General features: G+C 31.5%; 1 protein-coding gene and 1 long non-coding RNA gene across 2 annotated transcripts; one reads left to right on the forward strand and one right to left on the reverse strand.

The window, feature by feature from the left end:
* Nucleotides 1-3,988: 3,988 nt before the first annotated feature.
* On the reverse strand, nucleotides 3,989-5,854 carry LOC132744405 (uncharacterized). Its single transcript, XR_009627697.1, has 3 exons — nucleotides 5,491-5,854; nucleotides 5,218-5,254; nucleotides 3,989-4,804 (listed from the first exon to the last, which is right to left on the reverse strand). It is a non-coding gene; the product is annotated as an uncharacterized LOC132744405 (long non-coding RNA).
* Nucleotides 5,855-6,098: 244 nt separating this feature from the next.
* Nucleotides 6,099-8,343, forward strand: LOC132744392 (uncharacterized). Its single transcript, XM_060733110.1, has 4 exons — nucleotides 6,099-6,154; nucleotides 6,430-6,603; nucleotides 6,987-7,100; nucleotides 7,626-8,343. The coding sequence occupies exons 2-4, from the start codon at nucleotides 6,594-6,596 to the stop codon at nucleotides 7,865-7,867; spliced, it is 366 nt and encodes a 121-aa protein (XP_060589093.1). The 5' UTR covers nucleotides 6,099-6,154; nucleotides 6,430-6,593; the 3' UTR covers nucleotides 7,868-8,343.
* The last annotated feature ends 6,161 nt before the right edge of the window (nucleotides 8,344-14,504 follow it).

Here is a 14,504-nt window from a genome sequence, read left to right on the forward strand (position 1 = left end):
GATTAAAATTTTTCAGCATATAATTTTTGTTTTCTGATTTCAACAGAGTATATTCCAAAATTCAGGTAAACACTTTTGCCATCAGATTTGCGATAGTTTATAAATTTGAGCTTTTCTCCTCAGCAGGAGTCGAAACTGACGGTAGGTCCGGGCCTTGTTGGCATTTCAGGAACTCTTCCAAATGGTTATATCTTAAAGGGTGGTCCTTGGAACCCCTTAGCCTGGCAGCCTTTACCTTCGACATCCCATTACATCTCATAGTTGACTTCAACTTCCCCTCATTTTGGGTGGCAAAGTCATTGGACCCTCTTATGATTTTGAGATGACATCTAGAACAGGAGTAATATTCTTTCATGACTGTATTGAAACCTATCATCTTTTATGACTTTAAAGTTTAAAATTTGTCTGAGGTAGAACTAAATGTTTACTGTTGAACATTATATGTAAATGGATAATTGAATAAAACATTGATATACTATATAGTTAAATTATTTTTATACTCTTCAATAAAATTGTTTTAAAAAAAACATAAATTTTTTATTTAAAATTTTGCAATGTGTCGATAACTGTAGACCTATCTGTTTACTTGGACGTAGTTATCGACCCTGCCCCTACAACTGTATCAATACTGTTAATATTGCATATTTAGTGGTCTGCAACCCATACACATCTAATATAAGACTAAACAAAGTGGAATAACTCTCGGAAAAATAAAGCGAAAATCACAACTTTCAGATATTACGTAACTGACTGCCTTACCCTGTGACGTAAGCTGTCCTGTCTAGTAAACAAATTGATGCAACGGTTGTAAAATGCATGCAAATTTGACTTGACCAAACTGCGTGGACTTTTGCAAAATAGCAAAAAGAACGTGCAGATAGTGTTTCAGGGAAATGATTACCTCAAAATGTTTTGACAAGTTAATTTGAAAATTTTAAATAATGAAAAAATAATAAAACTGTCGATAACTATAGACTGTCGATAATTGAAAGCACTTGCTCCTCTATATTTTTTTATATTTGATAAGGTTTTTTTTGTATTTTTATAGAAAATTAAATATATGCGTACCGACAAGAAAAATTCGAGTGCAAACGCGTACTGTTACTGTTACGTTGACACCGACAAGAAAGATTTGTTATTTCCAATATAATATAAATAATATAATCAGTTGCAAAAGTTGTGGTCAGAATATCTTATAAACATGTTTCAACCTTATCTGTAGTCATAAAATAGTTTTCATGACATTGCATGAATGTATATGCAACCGACAAGAAAAAAACAGGGATCATGCGTAATGAAGATTTACCGACAAGAAATTGAGAACGAGCTGTAGTGTAGATGTAGAACATGTATATAATCTTTTTTTTGTAATTAAATAACTTTAAAGACTTTAAACTTTCAAATTGTAATGCATATAAGAAAAAATATTTGGTGTTTATTCATTTAGTTTAAAAATATATTTAACAAATCGATTACCGACAAATTAAACATTCTCACATCACATAAGCCATTATTTTATAGTCAAGTATATAATTTTTTATAATATAATTTATGTCATGTGTCATTTATGTATTATATGTTGTATTTGTATATTTAATATGGTGATAAGCTTTTTATGCTTAAACCAAGTAATAAAGTTTCTGTTCTGTTCAATGTACGAATTATCTCTTCTTTCACAGCTGTTCATTTCGAAACTGTTTTCGCACCTTTTCACCCTTAAAGTTTTCACAGCTTTGATTAAATTAAATCGCTCAAAGCTAACTGAGTGAGAAACACCCCAAGACACCCTAAGACACCCCAAGACTATCCTAAGACACCCCAAGACTATCCAAGACACCCCAAGACTACCCAAGACTATCCCAAGACACCCCAAGACTACCCAAGACACCCAAGACACCCCAAACTACCCCAAGACACCCAAGACTATCCCAAGACACCCAAGACTATCCAAGACACCCTAAGACTACCCCAAGACACTTTGTTTAACTGATATGTAATTACGATCTTATTTTACAGTGTTCACGGGAGGTAACTATGTTTTCACATGTATAGAATTATCTCCCTTCTCAGGGATATCACACGTACGTGTCAACAAGTTATCAACCTAATGGCGCTGATTATAACTCTATTTTGATGTAGTGTAAGGTTATTTCTGCGACAATGTCATTTTATGAGTGACGCATTTTTGATTAATTAATCGATTAATTGTCGCTGCAATGTAATTCAAGCTATATTTTAGTTAACACATACAAACACATACAAACAAACATATTATTAAAATATGATTGAAGAAACACAAGAATTACATCTTATTTTTTTTATTCCAACCTGTTTCACAACTCCATGGAGTTAAATCCAATAATGATATCGGTTGTACCTAGTTACTCCCCTGAGATTATCTCCTACAGGGTCGTATATTTATAAAACTTTTCCAATTTATAAGTTAATTTCCATTAAGAAGATTCTTGGGATGTCTTGCGGTAGTCTTAAGGTGTCTTGGGGTAGTTTTTGGGTGTGTTGGGATAGTCTTGGGTGTCTTAAGGTGTCTTGGGGTAGTCTTTGGGTGTCTTAAGGTGTCTTGGGATAGTCTTGGGGTCTCTTGGGATAGTCTTGGGGTGTCTTGGGGTAGTCTTGGGGTGTCTTGGGGTAGTCTTGGGGTGTCTTGGGGTAGTCTTGGGGTGTCTTGGGGTAGTCTTGGGGTGTCTTGGGTAGTCTTGGGGTGTCTTAGGGTGTCTTGGGGTAGTCTTGGGGTGTCTTGGGATAGTCTTGGGGTAGTCTTGGGGTGTCTTGGGATAGTCTTGGGGTGTCTTAGGATAGTCTTGGGGTGTCTTAGGGTGTCTTGGGGTGTTTCTCACTCAGTTAGCTTTGAGCGATTTAATTTAATCAAAGCTGTGAAAACTTTAAGGGTGAAAAGGTGCGAAAACAATTTCGAAATGAACAGCTGTGGAAGAAGAGATAATTCGTACATTGAACAGAACAGAACAGAAACTTTATTACTTGGTTTAAGCATAAAAAGCTTATCACCATATTAAATTTACAAATACAACATATAATACATAAATGACACATGACATGGATTATATTATAAAAAATTATATACTTGACTATAAAATAATGGTTTATGTGATGTGAGAATGTTTAATTTGTCGGTAATCGATTTGTTAAAATATATTTTAAAACTAAATGGAATAAACACAAATATTTTTTCTTATATGCATTACAATTTGAAAGTTTAAAGTCTTAAAAGTTATTTAATTACAAAAAAAAGATTATATACATGTTCTACATCTACACTACAGCTCGTTCTCAATTTCTTGTCGGTAAATCTTCATTACGCATGATCCCTGTTTTTTTCTTGTCGGTTGCATATACATTCATGCAATGTCATGAAAAACTATTTTATGACTACAGATAAGGTTGAAACATGTTTATAAGATATTCTGACCACAACTTTTGCAACTGATTATATTATTTATATTATATTGGAAATAACAAATCTTTCTTGTCGGTGTCAACGTAACAGTAACAATACGCGTTGCACTCGAATTTTTCTTGTCGGTACGCATATATTTAATTTTCTATAAAAATACAAAAAAACCTTATCAAATATAAAAAATATAGAGCAAGTGCTTCAATTATCGACAGTCTATAGTTATCGACAGTTTTATTATTTTTCATTATTTAAAATTTTCAAATTAACTTGTCAAATACATTTGAGGTAATCATTTCCCTGAAACACTATCTGCACGTTCTTTTTGCTATTTTGCAAAAGTCCACGCAGTTTGGTCAAGTCAAATTTGCATGCATGTATGGGTTGCAGACCACTAAATATGCAATATTAACAGTATTGATACAGTTGTAGGGGGGTGTCGATAACTACGTCCAGTAAACAGATAGGTCTACAGTTATCGACACATTGCAAATTTTAAATAAAAATTTATGTTTTTAAAACAATTTTATTGAAGAGTATAAAAATAATGTAACTATATAGTATATCAATGTTTTATTCAATTATCCATTTACATATAATGTTCAACAGTAAACATTTAGTTCTACCTCAGACAAATTTTAAACTTTAAAGTCATAAAGATGATAGGTTTCAATACAGTCATGAAAGAATATTACTCCTGTTCTAGATGTCATCTCAAAATCATAAGAGGGTCCAATACTTGCCACCCAAAATGAGGGGAAGTTGAAGTCAACTATGAGATGTAATGGGATGTCGAAGGTAAAGGCTGCCAGGCTATATGGGGTTCCAAGGACCACCCTTTAAGATAACCATTTGGGAAGAGTTCCTGAAATGCCAACAAGGCCCGGACCTCCGTCAGTTTCGACTCCTGCTGAGGAGAAAGCTCAAATTTATAAACTATGCAAATCTGATGGCAAAAGTTTTACCTTGAATTTTGGAATATACTCTGTTGAAATCAGAAAACAAAAATTATATGCTGAAATAATCTATGAATTGCACCTTTTAATGATGTTATGGTTCATGTATTTTATACTACAAATGTATGTAATTTTGATAACTTCTTTACTAAATATTTCAAAACAAATGTCCTTATATATATTAATAGGTTCTTCATCTATTTAAACTCATTTGCCATGACTATGAATCTTTATTTTATATTTCAGGTTATTCACTATCCAAGAAAGAGATTTTGACTAAGTTCTTAAGTGATCAGGCCTTTTCCCCTTAATATCTCCTAAAGGCAAGTGGGTCCATCTGACTCTGAGCTTATAGTAGCAACTACATATACTTCAACTGTCTCAGACAAGTCTTCTGCCTTTAATAAACTCATTATCCCTGAAATAAAGAAAAGAAAAGTCAATTCCATTAGAAATAAAATCCCTAAAGTGTTGTAAAGGTTCTGTTGCTTTGAATTTGTTAATGTGAGAGAAAGTAAGAGAAGACCAGAAAAAGAGGAGTAAGAAAGATAGAAAGATAAAGCAAGAAAAGTGAGAGAGGAAGAGAAAGAAAGAAAGAGTTGTAAAAGATAAGAAAGAAAATGAAATTGATAGAAAAGAAGAAAAAAAGTAGAGGCATATATATGCCAGCAATACCTCTTCTGAGGAAAATATACCATACATGGATTCCGATGATGATGATGATGTTGGTGGTGGTGGTGGTATTCAAATGCAATGGTTTGTTGAATTAACTATGTCTGTATGTTATCTTATACTTACATCAAAGGTATGTTACCTTAAACATGTACTTACATCACAGTCTTTACTATCTCTGCTTACATCAATACATCTGAATAAAAAATTGAAATTGGTTATTGACTTATCATTTTTCTTAAAATTTAGGGGTCTGCAACTTGGGTTCAAAGTTCAATTCAATTAAAAAATAAACTGCAAACACATGTAAATCACGATTTATTAATTTAAGTAAATACTTTTTTGCAATATAATGATTGTCATGATATTATAAAACATAATTATTATCAATATGTCCATTAAAAAGGATTAGTGTCCTCAATTAAAAAGTACCTGTCGATAATTGCGTCCATGTGTCGATAACTACAGCCTTAGAATTAGTAGTTACTACCGAGTGTCACGCTGTGTAAAAATAATTGGAACCGGGAAATACCCTTCTAAACAACCAATCAACGATTGATTTTGTTTGTTTGTAATATATAGGCTCTTGTCGGTTCTTGTCGGTTCCTGACGGTTCTTGTCGGTAATTAGGCATTCGGAACTGTCTCGGCCATTATCTACATTGTCCTTATCCGAAGACTGACGGAAAGGGCCGAGTAGTTGCGATTGGGTAATTAGGGAGACCCCCTTAGTGACATGCGCAAAATAATGTTTTAGTGGGAAAAACCCACACGTTACTTATATTTTATATATATAAAGGAGGCAGTACACAGTTTCGGCTGTTTAGTTTCGAATTGGCCAGGTGGAATTTACAAATAAGAGACAATTTTGAAATTGAAGTGGATATTTGAGGTTCTAAATGTTTATAGTTGCTATATTTCAAGTTTTAATGACTAGTATTGTGTTTCAGTTATTTAGTAAAATTGAATTTAGTGGCGTTAACCCTTGCTTTTTTGAGAGAGCACCTGTCGGATGCGAACATTTGGTTTTTGGAGCTAGGCGGTGAATCAGCTCTTCAATTTAAAGGGTATGCAGAAGACTTAAAATAGTGAAAAAAGTAGGTGCATGACTCCCCGTTTGGATGTTATTTTCAGATTGTGCATTGTTTAAGAAGGAAGAATCACTATAGCTTGTGATTTAATCTTTTGACGTTAATATATTGTTGTATTTTGCGAATAGGGGTAATCCGCTATTTTTGTCGTTGATTTTCGCGACCAAAACAATTAAAAACACAGGGCTATGTGACAGAAAACTAGAAGGGGGACATGTATTTTTAATTGTTTGCTGTGAGATACATATGTATATGTTAAATATGAGATGCATTTATTTCAGGTGTGTGATTACAGACTTGTGTGTGAGGTTTTGATTGTGGCGCAGTCAGTTGTTTGCCGAGAAGCCTTGAAAACTGTGTATTGCCCCCAAAACATTTTTAGAATGAATTAATTGGTTGAATACACATTAATTTAAACTGACACTAGCATTCTTAACGTGGTGCGATGGCGGATGGTAAGAATTGTTTAATATCTTTATCTTTTAAATATTTATTTTTAAGTAGATAACACATGAAGATAAAGCATCGTATATAAAACGAATAAAAAGAAAGTCAAACTACTCTATCTACCTGTATTCCATTATTAAACTATGTAACTTAAGATAACACGTCTACTGTACTCTAATTTTATTGAAATCGGAGTAAGTTTTATTTTTTGTTTTCTTATTCGAATGGATTTATATTTACAACAATGATAATCATGGACTTACGTTTACGATCTGCTGTATTTGCGGAAGAACCTGTTTACATAGACGAACGGACGATCGTTCATATCCAGTAATACTCGTATATGTTTCAGTTGTGTTTAAGTAACTTTAAAACACTAATGTTGTTGTAGGAAATTGTGGAAAAGGTTATTACTACGATGCACCTACAGGGAAGTGTAGGGATTACGGATGGCTTTGTGACACGCCGTCTTTATATTCACATTCCTGTGACAAGTTATGCCCAGGTTTGTATTTTTTTCATCATCTAAATGTTTATTCGAGGTTAACGATTGTCAATCTTCCCTTTTATCTATTCAAAGCATGAACCAGTATTATATGTTACCTTGTGGTGTTAAAAATCTTACAAACACAATACTGAAAAAAACATGGATGTTGTGTGGGATATATAAGGACAAATGGTCAAGTTGTTATGTGATGAAAATAACGTTAAAGTAGAATTTGTATTACGTATCATGTTATATTTACCCACTCTTTATTTTATGTTAATCAGTCATTTTGTTACTATTGTGACGTGGCTTCTAATAAAAGTGATTGTTGTTACTGAGCCCCAGTCCTTTCATAACTTAAAGGGAGAACAACTCCTCAAGTCATACTGATATTTTCCGTGCGAGTTGTCGCCCTTACTGCGCATCGATTCCCAATACGCTATATAAGAACTATACAATGCCTGAGCCACATATATGTATCATTAAAAGCGACATCATAATCGTTGAATAATATTTTCTGATTTCAACTGTTTCTTATTTCAGAGTATGGCGCAAAAAAACACGTGACTTCACAACCTCCTGGTCAAGATAATAGATGGAAGTTAAACATGCCTGGTTTGGTTATTATCGTATGCGCTGTTTTGATCCTCGTTTCATTATTATACTTGCTGTGGATGATGGTTTCAAAAGGAAGTTTCGTAATTTCCTTAAAGCCTTCCGTAACAGAAAGTAACCACACCCTGTCCAAGCTCAAAAATGTCATGGTGGGTTTCAGCTGGAAATGATACTACTTACCGGCATTGGCTCTTATCTTGAAAAACGACATAGAAGCAAATGGGCAAAGAATTGACGAACCTAACTCAGTAACAAGTGTTTTATGAATAGTGATAAAGAAAATCTAAAGTGTAGAATAAAGTGTTGATACAAGTGAAATAAATAACGCGCAAAGTGAAACAAATCAATTGATCGCGCATCTGAGTAAATATAATTAAATCGCGCATCTGAGAAACAGTACCAAATCCTGCATCTGAGAGACAAAATAATGATATCGCGCAACATTGAATAATAATAGTGCAAAGACATTGGGTGCAATGAACATTTAAGGTGGTTGTGCCATCATGCACTACATATCTATTATCGCGCATAAATATCATATCCCACATTAGTGACAAAATCTAGTGCAAAGACATTGGGCACAGTATGAACATTTCAGGTGGCTGTGTCAGCACACTAGTAACCCCGAACATGACAAAAAAGAAAACCCGAACAAGACGAACTAGAAAACCCCGATGACGACAAAAGAAGAAATAATATTGTACAACTTTATCATATTATATTGATAATATTATTACAATCATTCTTCTATTCGAGGACATGACATTATAATTATTTAACTCTCATCTTTTATCTACATGATACATAGATCTCATTTATAGATATTTCCATTTCCAAGTAACATGAGGTTAATAATTATTATTTAAAATGTTTGTATATTTTGTAAATATGTTCTTTATTCGTTCTTTAAGTAGATTTGTTAGTTTATTGTTTTATACTTTATAGTTTCAACCATATATTATATTGACATGAACATTTTTGATATGATTATATGCTATTTTATGAAGTATCTTTAATATAGTTTAAGTTCAAGTTTTATTTTGAAAAAATTTATTGCTTTTCGCAATAAATTTTTTCTTTTTCCAAAACCGGTGTATTGTTGTAAAGTTGGATTCCAACTACAACAGGTTATGTAATCATTACATAATGTTGTGTAATATTACTCAAGAAGTATAACATGTAAAATCTTAAGGAATATTTTTCAAGAAATATTAAGGTTTTAAGCTTTAATTTAGATTTAAGTTTATTTTAAAGTTTAATCATATTGAACATTGTTTTGTTTTATAGACATTTCATTCTTTAGTTTAATGTTAATTATAGTTTGTAGAACTTATTGATACACTCTTTAACAGTAACTTAGCATGGCCTAAGACTCTTTACATACAATATATAGAGAATCAGGTTCTACTTTCAATTACACTGGCCTTTAAACTTAGTAAGATACATATTGTTAATTTAGCATTTGCATGATTAATATATGTTTGTAAATATGTTTAGTTGATATCAGTTACTAGTTTTATTGTTACAAATATTTTGTTAAACTTTATTATTTTTATAATCATGGTCAATTGATACTGTTGCAAAATTTTCCATGAATCATAATCTATTTTTAGAATAGTTATGTAAAGTACTGACAAGTAAAATGGTTTCCTGCGGGGAACATTTTTGATGATATAAAGATATTTCATTTAACTATCTTCAACATTGTTTGGGTGGGTGGATAAATAAACGTTTGTATCAAGAATATAGTTGACAATAATCGATCAATATAGAAGAAGGTCTTTGGAAACTGGTGACCGTTAATGACCGGAATTATTTCCCCTTTGAACTTAGATGTTTATATGCCCCTGAAGGGTGCCATATTAAAATCGAACCGTCCGTCTGTCTGTCTGTCAGGCTTCATACATATAGACAGTGGAGGTAGTGTCTGAAACTTCAGTATGCATGAAAGTATTTTAATTTTTCTTTCATATATGAAATAACCATAGATGTATGGTGAGTCGCGAACAAGACTCGGGTTTCTACGACTAAGGTCAAGGTCACTGTGGGGTTCAAACTTTGTCATTTTTTATGTTATGTAAATATAGAAGGAGGTGGTCCTGTCCGCTTTAAAACCTTCAGTATTCATGAAAGAATTTTAATTACTCTTTCATATATGAAATAACCATAAATGTATGGTGTGTCACGAACAAGACTCTGGTTCCTACGACTAAGGTCAAGGTCACTGTGGGGGTTCAAACTTTGTCATTTTTTATGTTATATAAATATAGAAGGTGGTGGTCGTGTCCACTCTGAAACTGCAGTATGCATGAAAGGATTTTAATTTTTCTTTCACATATTCAATAACCATAGATATATATGGGGTGCCACGAACAAGACTCAGGTTTCTACAAGGTCAAGGTCACTGCGGGGGTTCAAACTTTGTCAATTTTGATGTTAATATACATATAGGCAGAGATGGTCGTGTCTGCTCTAAAACTAATATGAATAAAAGGATTATATTTTTATTTCGCATATGAAATTATCATAAATGCATGATGTGTTGCGCTTAAGACCCGTGTTCCTACGCCTTAGTTCAAGGTCACTGCTGGGGTTTAAACTTTTTTGAATATTTATGTTATATACATATAGCTGTGAGGTATGGGGTAACATACCATCGTAAAATTTGGAAATTGTACATAGGAAGTTCTGTAAATGGTTGCTTAATGCGAAAATGTCAACAAATACTCTTTCATTATTTGCAGAAGTAGGCCGATTTCCATTATATATTTCACGTCATGTAAGAATTGTTAAATATTTTATAAAAATATATCAAAATAAAACAAGCAATTGTATATTAAATTATATCGTTAATTGTCAGAGATTGGAGATAGAGTCAAAGTCTAATACTGTAAATTGGTTGTCTAAAGTCAAAGGACTTTTGCAAAGTGCTGGATTAAATGATGTGTGGATGTATCCAGAATCAGTTAAGCTAAATATATTTATACCAGTCCTACATGGTCGTTTAAAAGATATTTATATCACAAGTACATATAATTAATTTAATATTTGTTTCGTTTTTTATTAACTTATTTTCAAAGAATATTTACTGTGTAAAAAAGAATATTTACTGTGTAAAAAAGTATTGGAATATTACTAAGTGTTTGAAAAATTGATAGTGTTTTAATTGTGTTTAATCACTTCATGTCATTATAACTGATAACTGATAAAACTACAAAATATAACAAATCGCACGTAGAAATGGAAGTTGGAAATGCAGGCGTATCTGTACATTGTAAGACAGGTTCATTCTGTGACGAATTACAACAAAAATAGGTAGAAGAGAGGCGGAAGAAGACGACGAGTGAATTGGTGTTTGTATGTGGTGAACATTGTAGGGGTGTGTGACGAACATTAATTGTAGAACTATACATTGAACATTGTAGAACTATGCATTGGACATTGTAAAAACAGTAAATTATGCATGTGTTGCTTGTTTGTTAATATTGAAAGTTTTTATATAAAATAAATAATAAAAGATATGATCGTTAAACTTTTGTTGTTGTTTTTTTGTTAATTTTTATTTTATTTCTTGATAAGTGTTTACATTTTAAAGCAAAATAAATAATAAAAAAATGGGGCCGGGTTGACCAGAAATAACATTGGTTTGGGGCCGGGTTGACCAATTTGGGGCCGGTCTGACTTGGGGCCGGGTTGACTTGTACCGGTAAAAAAATTAACGTACATCTAAATGGTTCAAGAGATCAAAAGATAATAAATAATTATTTAAAGAATTAAAGTGAGTGTCATAATTGTTTAATTGTTATTAAATTAATTGTTGTTAATCAATCAAGCAATATACTATAGTGGGGCCGAAACGTCTCGCGGAAAAGGGCCGAAACGTCCAGGGGCCGATTTTTCGACTGGGGCCGATTTGGTTTGGGGCCGAAATGTCCTGTTTCCCCCCAAACTACCCAAGACGTTTCGGCCCCGGACGTTTCGGCCCTTTACCAAATCGGCCCCAGAATATGTACTGTATTTTAAACCGATATATAAATAGCATTTCAATGATGAAAATGAATCAATTAATATATATATTTAATCATTTTGTATAAAAACTAGATTATAATAGTAGTAGGGGAAAAGTAATAAATACAAACAGAACAGAACATAAACTTTATTTGAAAAAAATATAATACACAAACAATTATTTACAACATATATAGATAATATTTTATTTGAAAGATTAAGAAGCAAAACACAAAACAACACATGGGACAGACATTAAATTATCATCAACAAACGAAACAAATGTGAACAGACACTTTTTTATAAATAACATTTTTGCAATTTTACAATTAAACAACTTTACTTGAAAACTTGCGTGAAGAGACATTTATATAAATAACATTTTAACAATAAAAGTGAAAAAACAACACAGGACGGTTAAAATATTTACACTAGATATATACAAAATGAAAACAATAACAAATTAAGTAGAACTAATAATAGTTTAGTCTTAGTCTATAGTATAGTGTCTATAGCTTTCCTTTTCAGTACATGAGCACAGTAACAAACTTATATCATTTACATGGAATGTCAGACATTTCACTCCCAAGACGTTTCACTATTGAGACGTTTCACTCCCAAGACGGTTCACACCTAGACGTTTCACTCCCATTTTGTCAATTGTATGGACGTTTCACTCCCAATTTTGAGAGATGTTTACCAGAAAAGTTAACAAATTTTAATTTCATTAATATCAAACAGTGTAAAAATGAAATTTCAATTTAATGTTTCTTTTGTTGATTTCAAAAGTATTGTTTATACAAATTATTAGAAGATTACTCATTTAATTATGGGTTGAGTGATAAGAGCTGTAAATAAAAGACTGAAATATCACTTTTATTATTAGTGTAACAACATGAGAAAATTCTATTTATAGTAGATTGAAAAAAAAATAGAAATAACATAGAAAGAACAACAAAGACATGTTAATATAAAAATCAGTTTAAATATTGAAATCACTACTAGAGGTATTATATAAAAAATATAATACATTAAATATATTGACAATATAATGATTTTTTTTGTAAGTCTTAAACAATGAAATGCGAAACATGTTTATAAAATATTATTTTTTAATTATTTTCTTATCAATTTATTTAACAGAAGCCATTTTACAAAATTTAGTAATTGTGGTGTTATCTCATCACCTAATTAGTTGTACAAACACAGACAATCAACTAACAGTTTGACACCACTATTAAATCAGTTGTATAAACACTGCAATTAAGCATCAACAGTTTACTAATCAGTGGTTTATTGGAAACCATTAAAATATTTTTTTGACAACAGCCAATTTAAACAGAAACTTCTCCATAAGTTTTGTTTATATAGATCTTATAATTAATTTTAGTCACAAAAATATGATTATAACATGACAAATATTGAAAAAGTCCCAATGCTTCTTATTTAATTTAAAGGTCTTTCTGATTCAATGGCCATTAAAATTTTGACATATATTCGCAAAAGCACTATACTAGCATTAAATAAATTTAACAATTTTGTGTCCCATCTTTAAATTAACAACAAGAAAACAGGTTACTCAAAGTTAATTGTCACAAATAATGTTATGCTTTAAATTAAATTGTATATTGAGTCCATGTTTACAATAAATCAAATAGTTAGTTTTATTATTGTGTTATTTTAATCAAAAATATTTTTTCTTTAAGTGAAATGAAATGATAGAACTTAAAGTACTGAGTTTTAAATCATTGACAAAAAAGTGAAATCCCCATTTAATTTATTTTTATTAAATTTAAGGTCTATTTTAGTTCAATTCAATTCAATATTTTAGGTCTATTTTAGTATAGTCTATTTTAGATATATCATAAGTATCAAAATAATTTTGGTATAAAGAGGGAGTGAAACGTCTTGGTGTGAACCGTCTTGGTGTGAACCGTCTCAATAGTGAAACGTCTGTCTACCATTTACTTTGAATGTCAGACATAATCCCCTTCGGACAAAATCCCCTTCACCTACCCGGACAAAATCCCCTTCATGGGTGGACATAATCCCCTTCATTTTTTTGCAAGGCTGGACAAAATCCCCTTCACTACCCGGACAAATCCCCTTGTTTCATAGGTTTCTAATGTATTATTATGCTCCATAAAAATTGATGAATAATGTATTATTATACTCCCTATAAATTGATGAAAAATGAACTTTTGTTTTTTTATTTATAATTATGTATCAATAGTTAACCTTTATTTAGTTTAGAAGTTTTCATTAAAATTATGGTAAATTATCAACTGCATAACACATATTTGATTAGGCAATTTCTTTAATAGTTTTAAATTGATTAGTATGAAAAACATTTTTATTAGCCAATAATTGTTTCATTGATTGTATAAGTTGATAATTCTAATTGATATATACTATCCATTGTTACAATTTCTATTGATGAAAGAGTGATAATTTAATCAAACCAAGATCACTGCACTACTTGATTGATTGTTATGAATGCTTTACAAAGCAATTTTAATGTGATTTAAATGTTGCTAATTGAATGTGCTTTTCTGCTGAAATATTTTCTACTTATTTATACATTAAGATATTTTAATTTACTACACAGCATAATGCAGTATGTCACTCTCATACCCAGTTCAAAAACCGAAAATTCCTCTGAGGGGGATTTTGTCCTAGGTAGCAATTTTATGAAGGGGATTTTGTCCACTTCAAAATTTCACACATGAAGGGGATTATGTCCACCCATGAAGGGGATTATGTCCGGATATACAAAAATACATGAAGGGGATTTTGTCC

The sequence above is a fragment of the Ruditapes philippinarum genome, unplaced genomic scaffold (genome assembly GCF_026571515.1).
Source record: "Ruditapes philippinarum isolate M1 unplaced genomic scaffold, ASM2657151v2 ctg13214_1_1_1_1, whole genome shotgun sequence".
Lineage (NCBI taxonomy): Eukaryota > Metazoa > Mollusca > Bivalvia > Venerida > Veneridae > Ruditapes > Ruditapes philippinarum.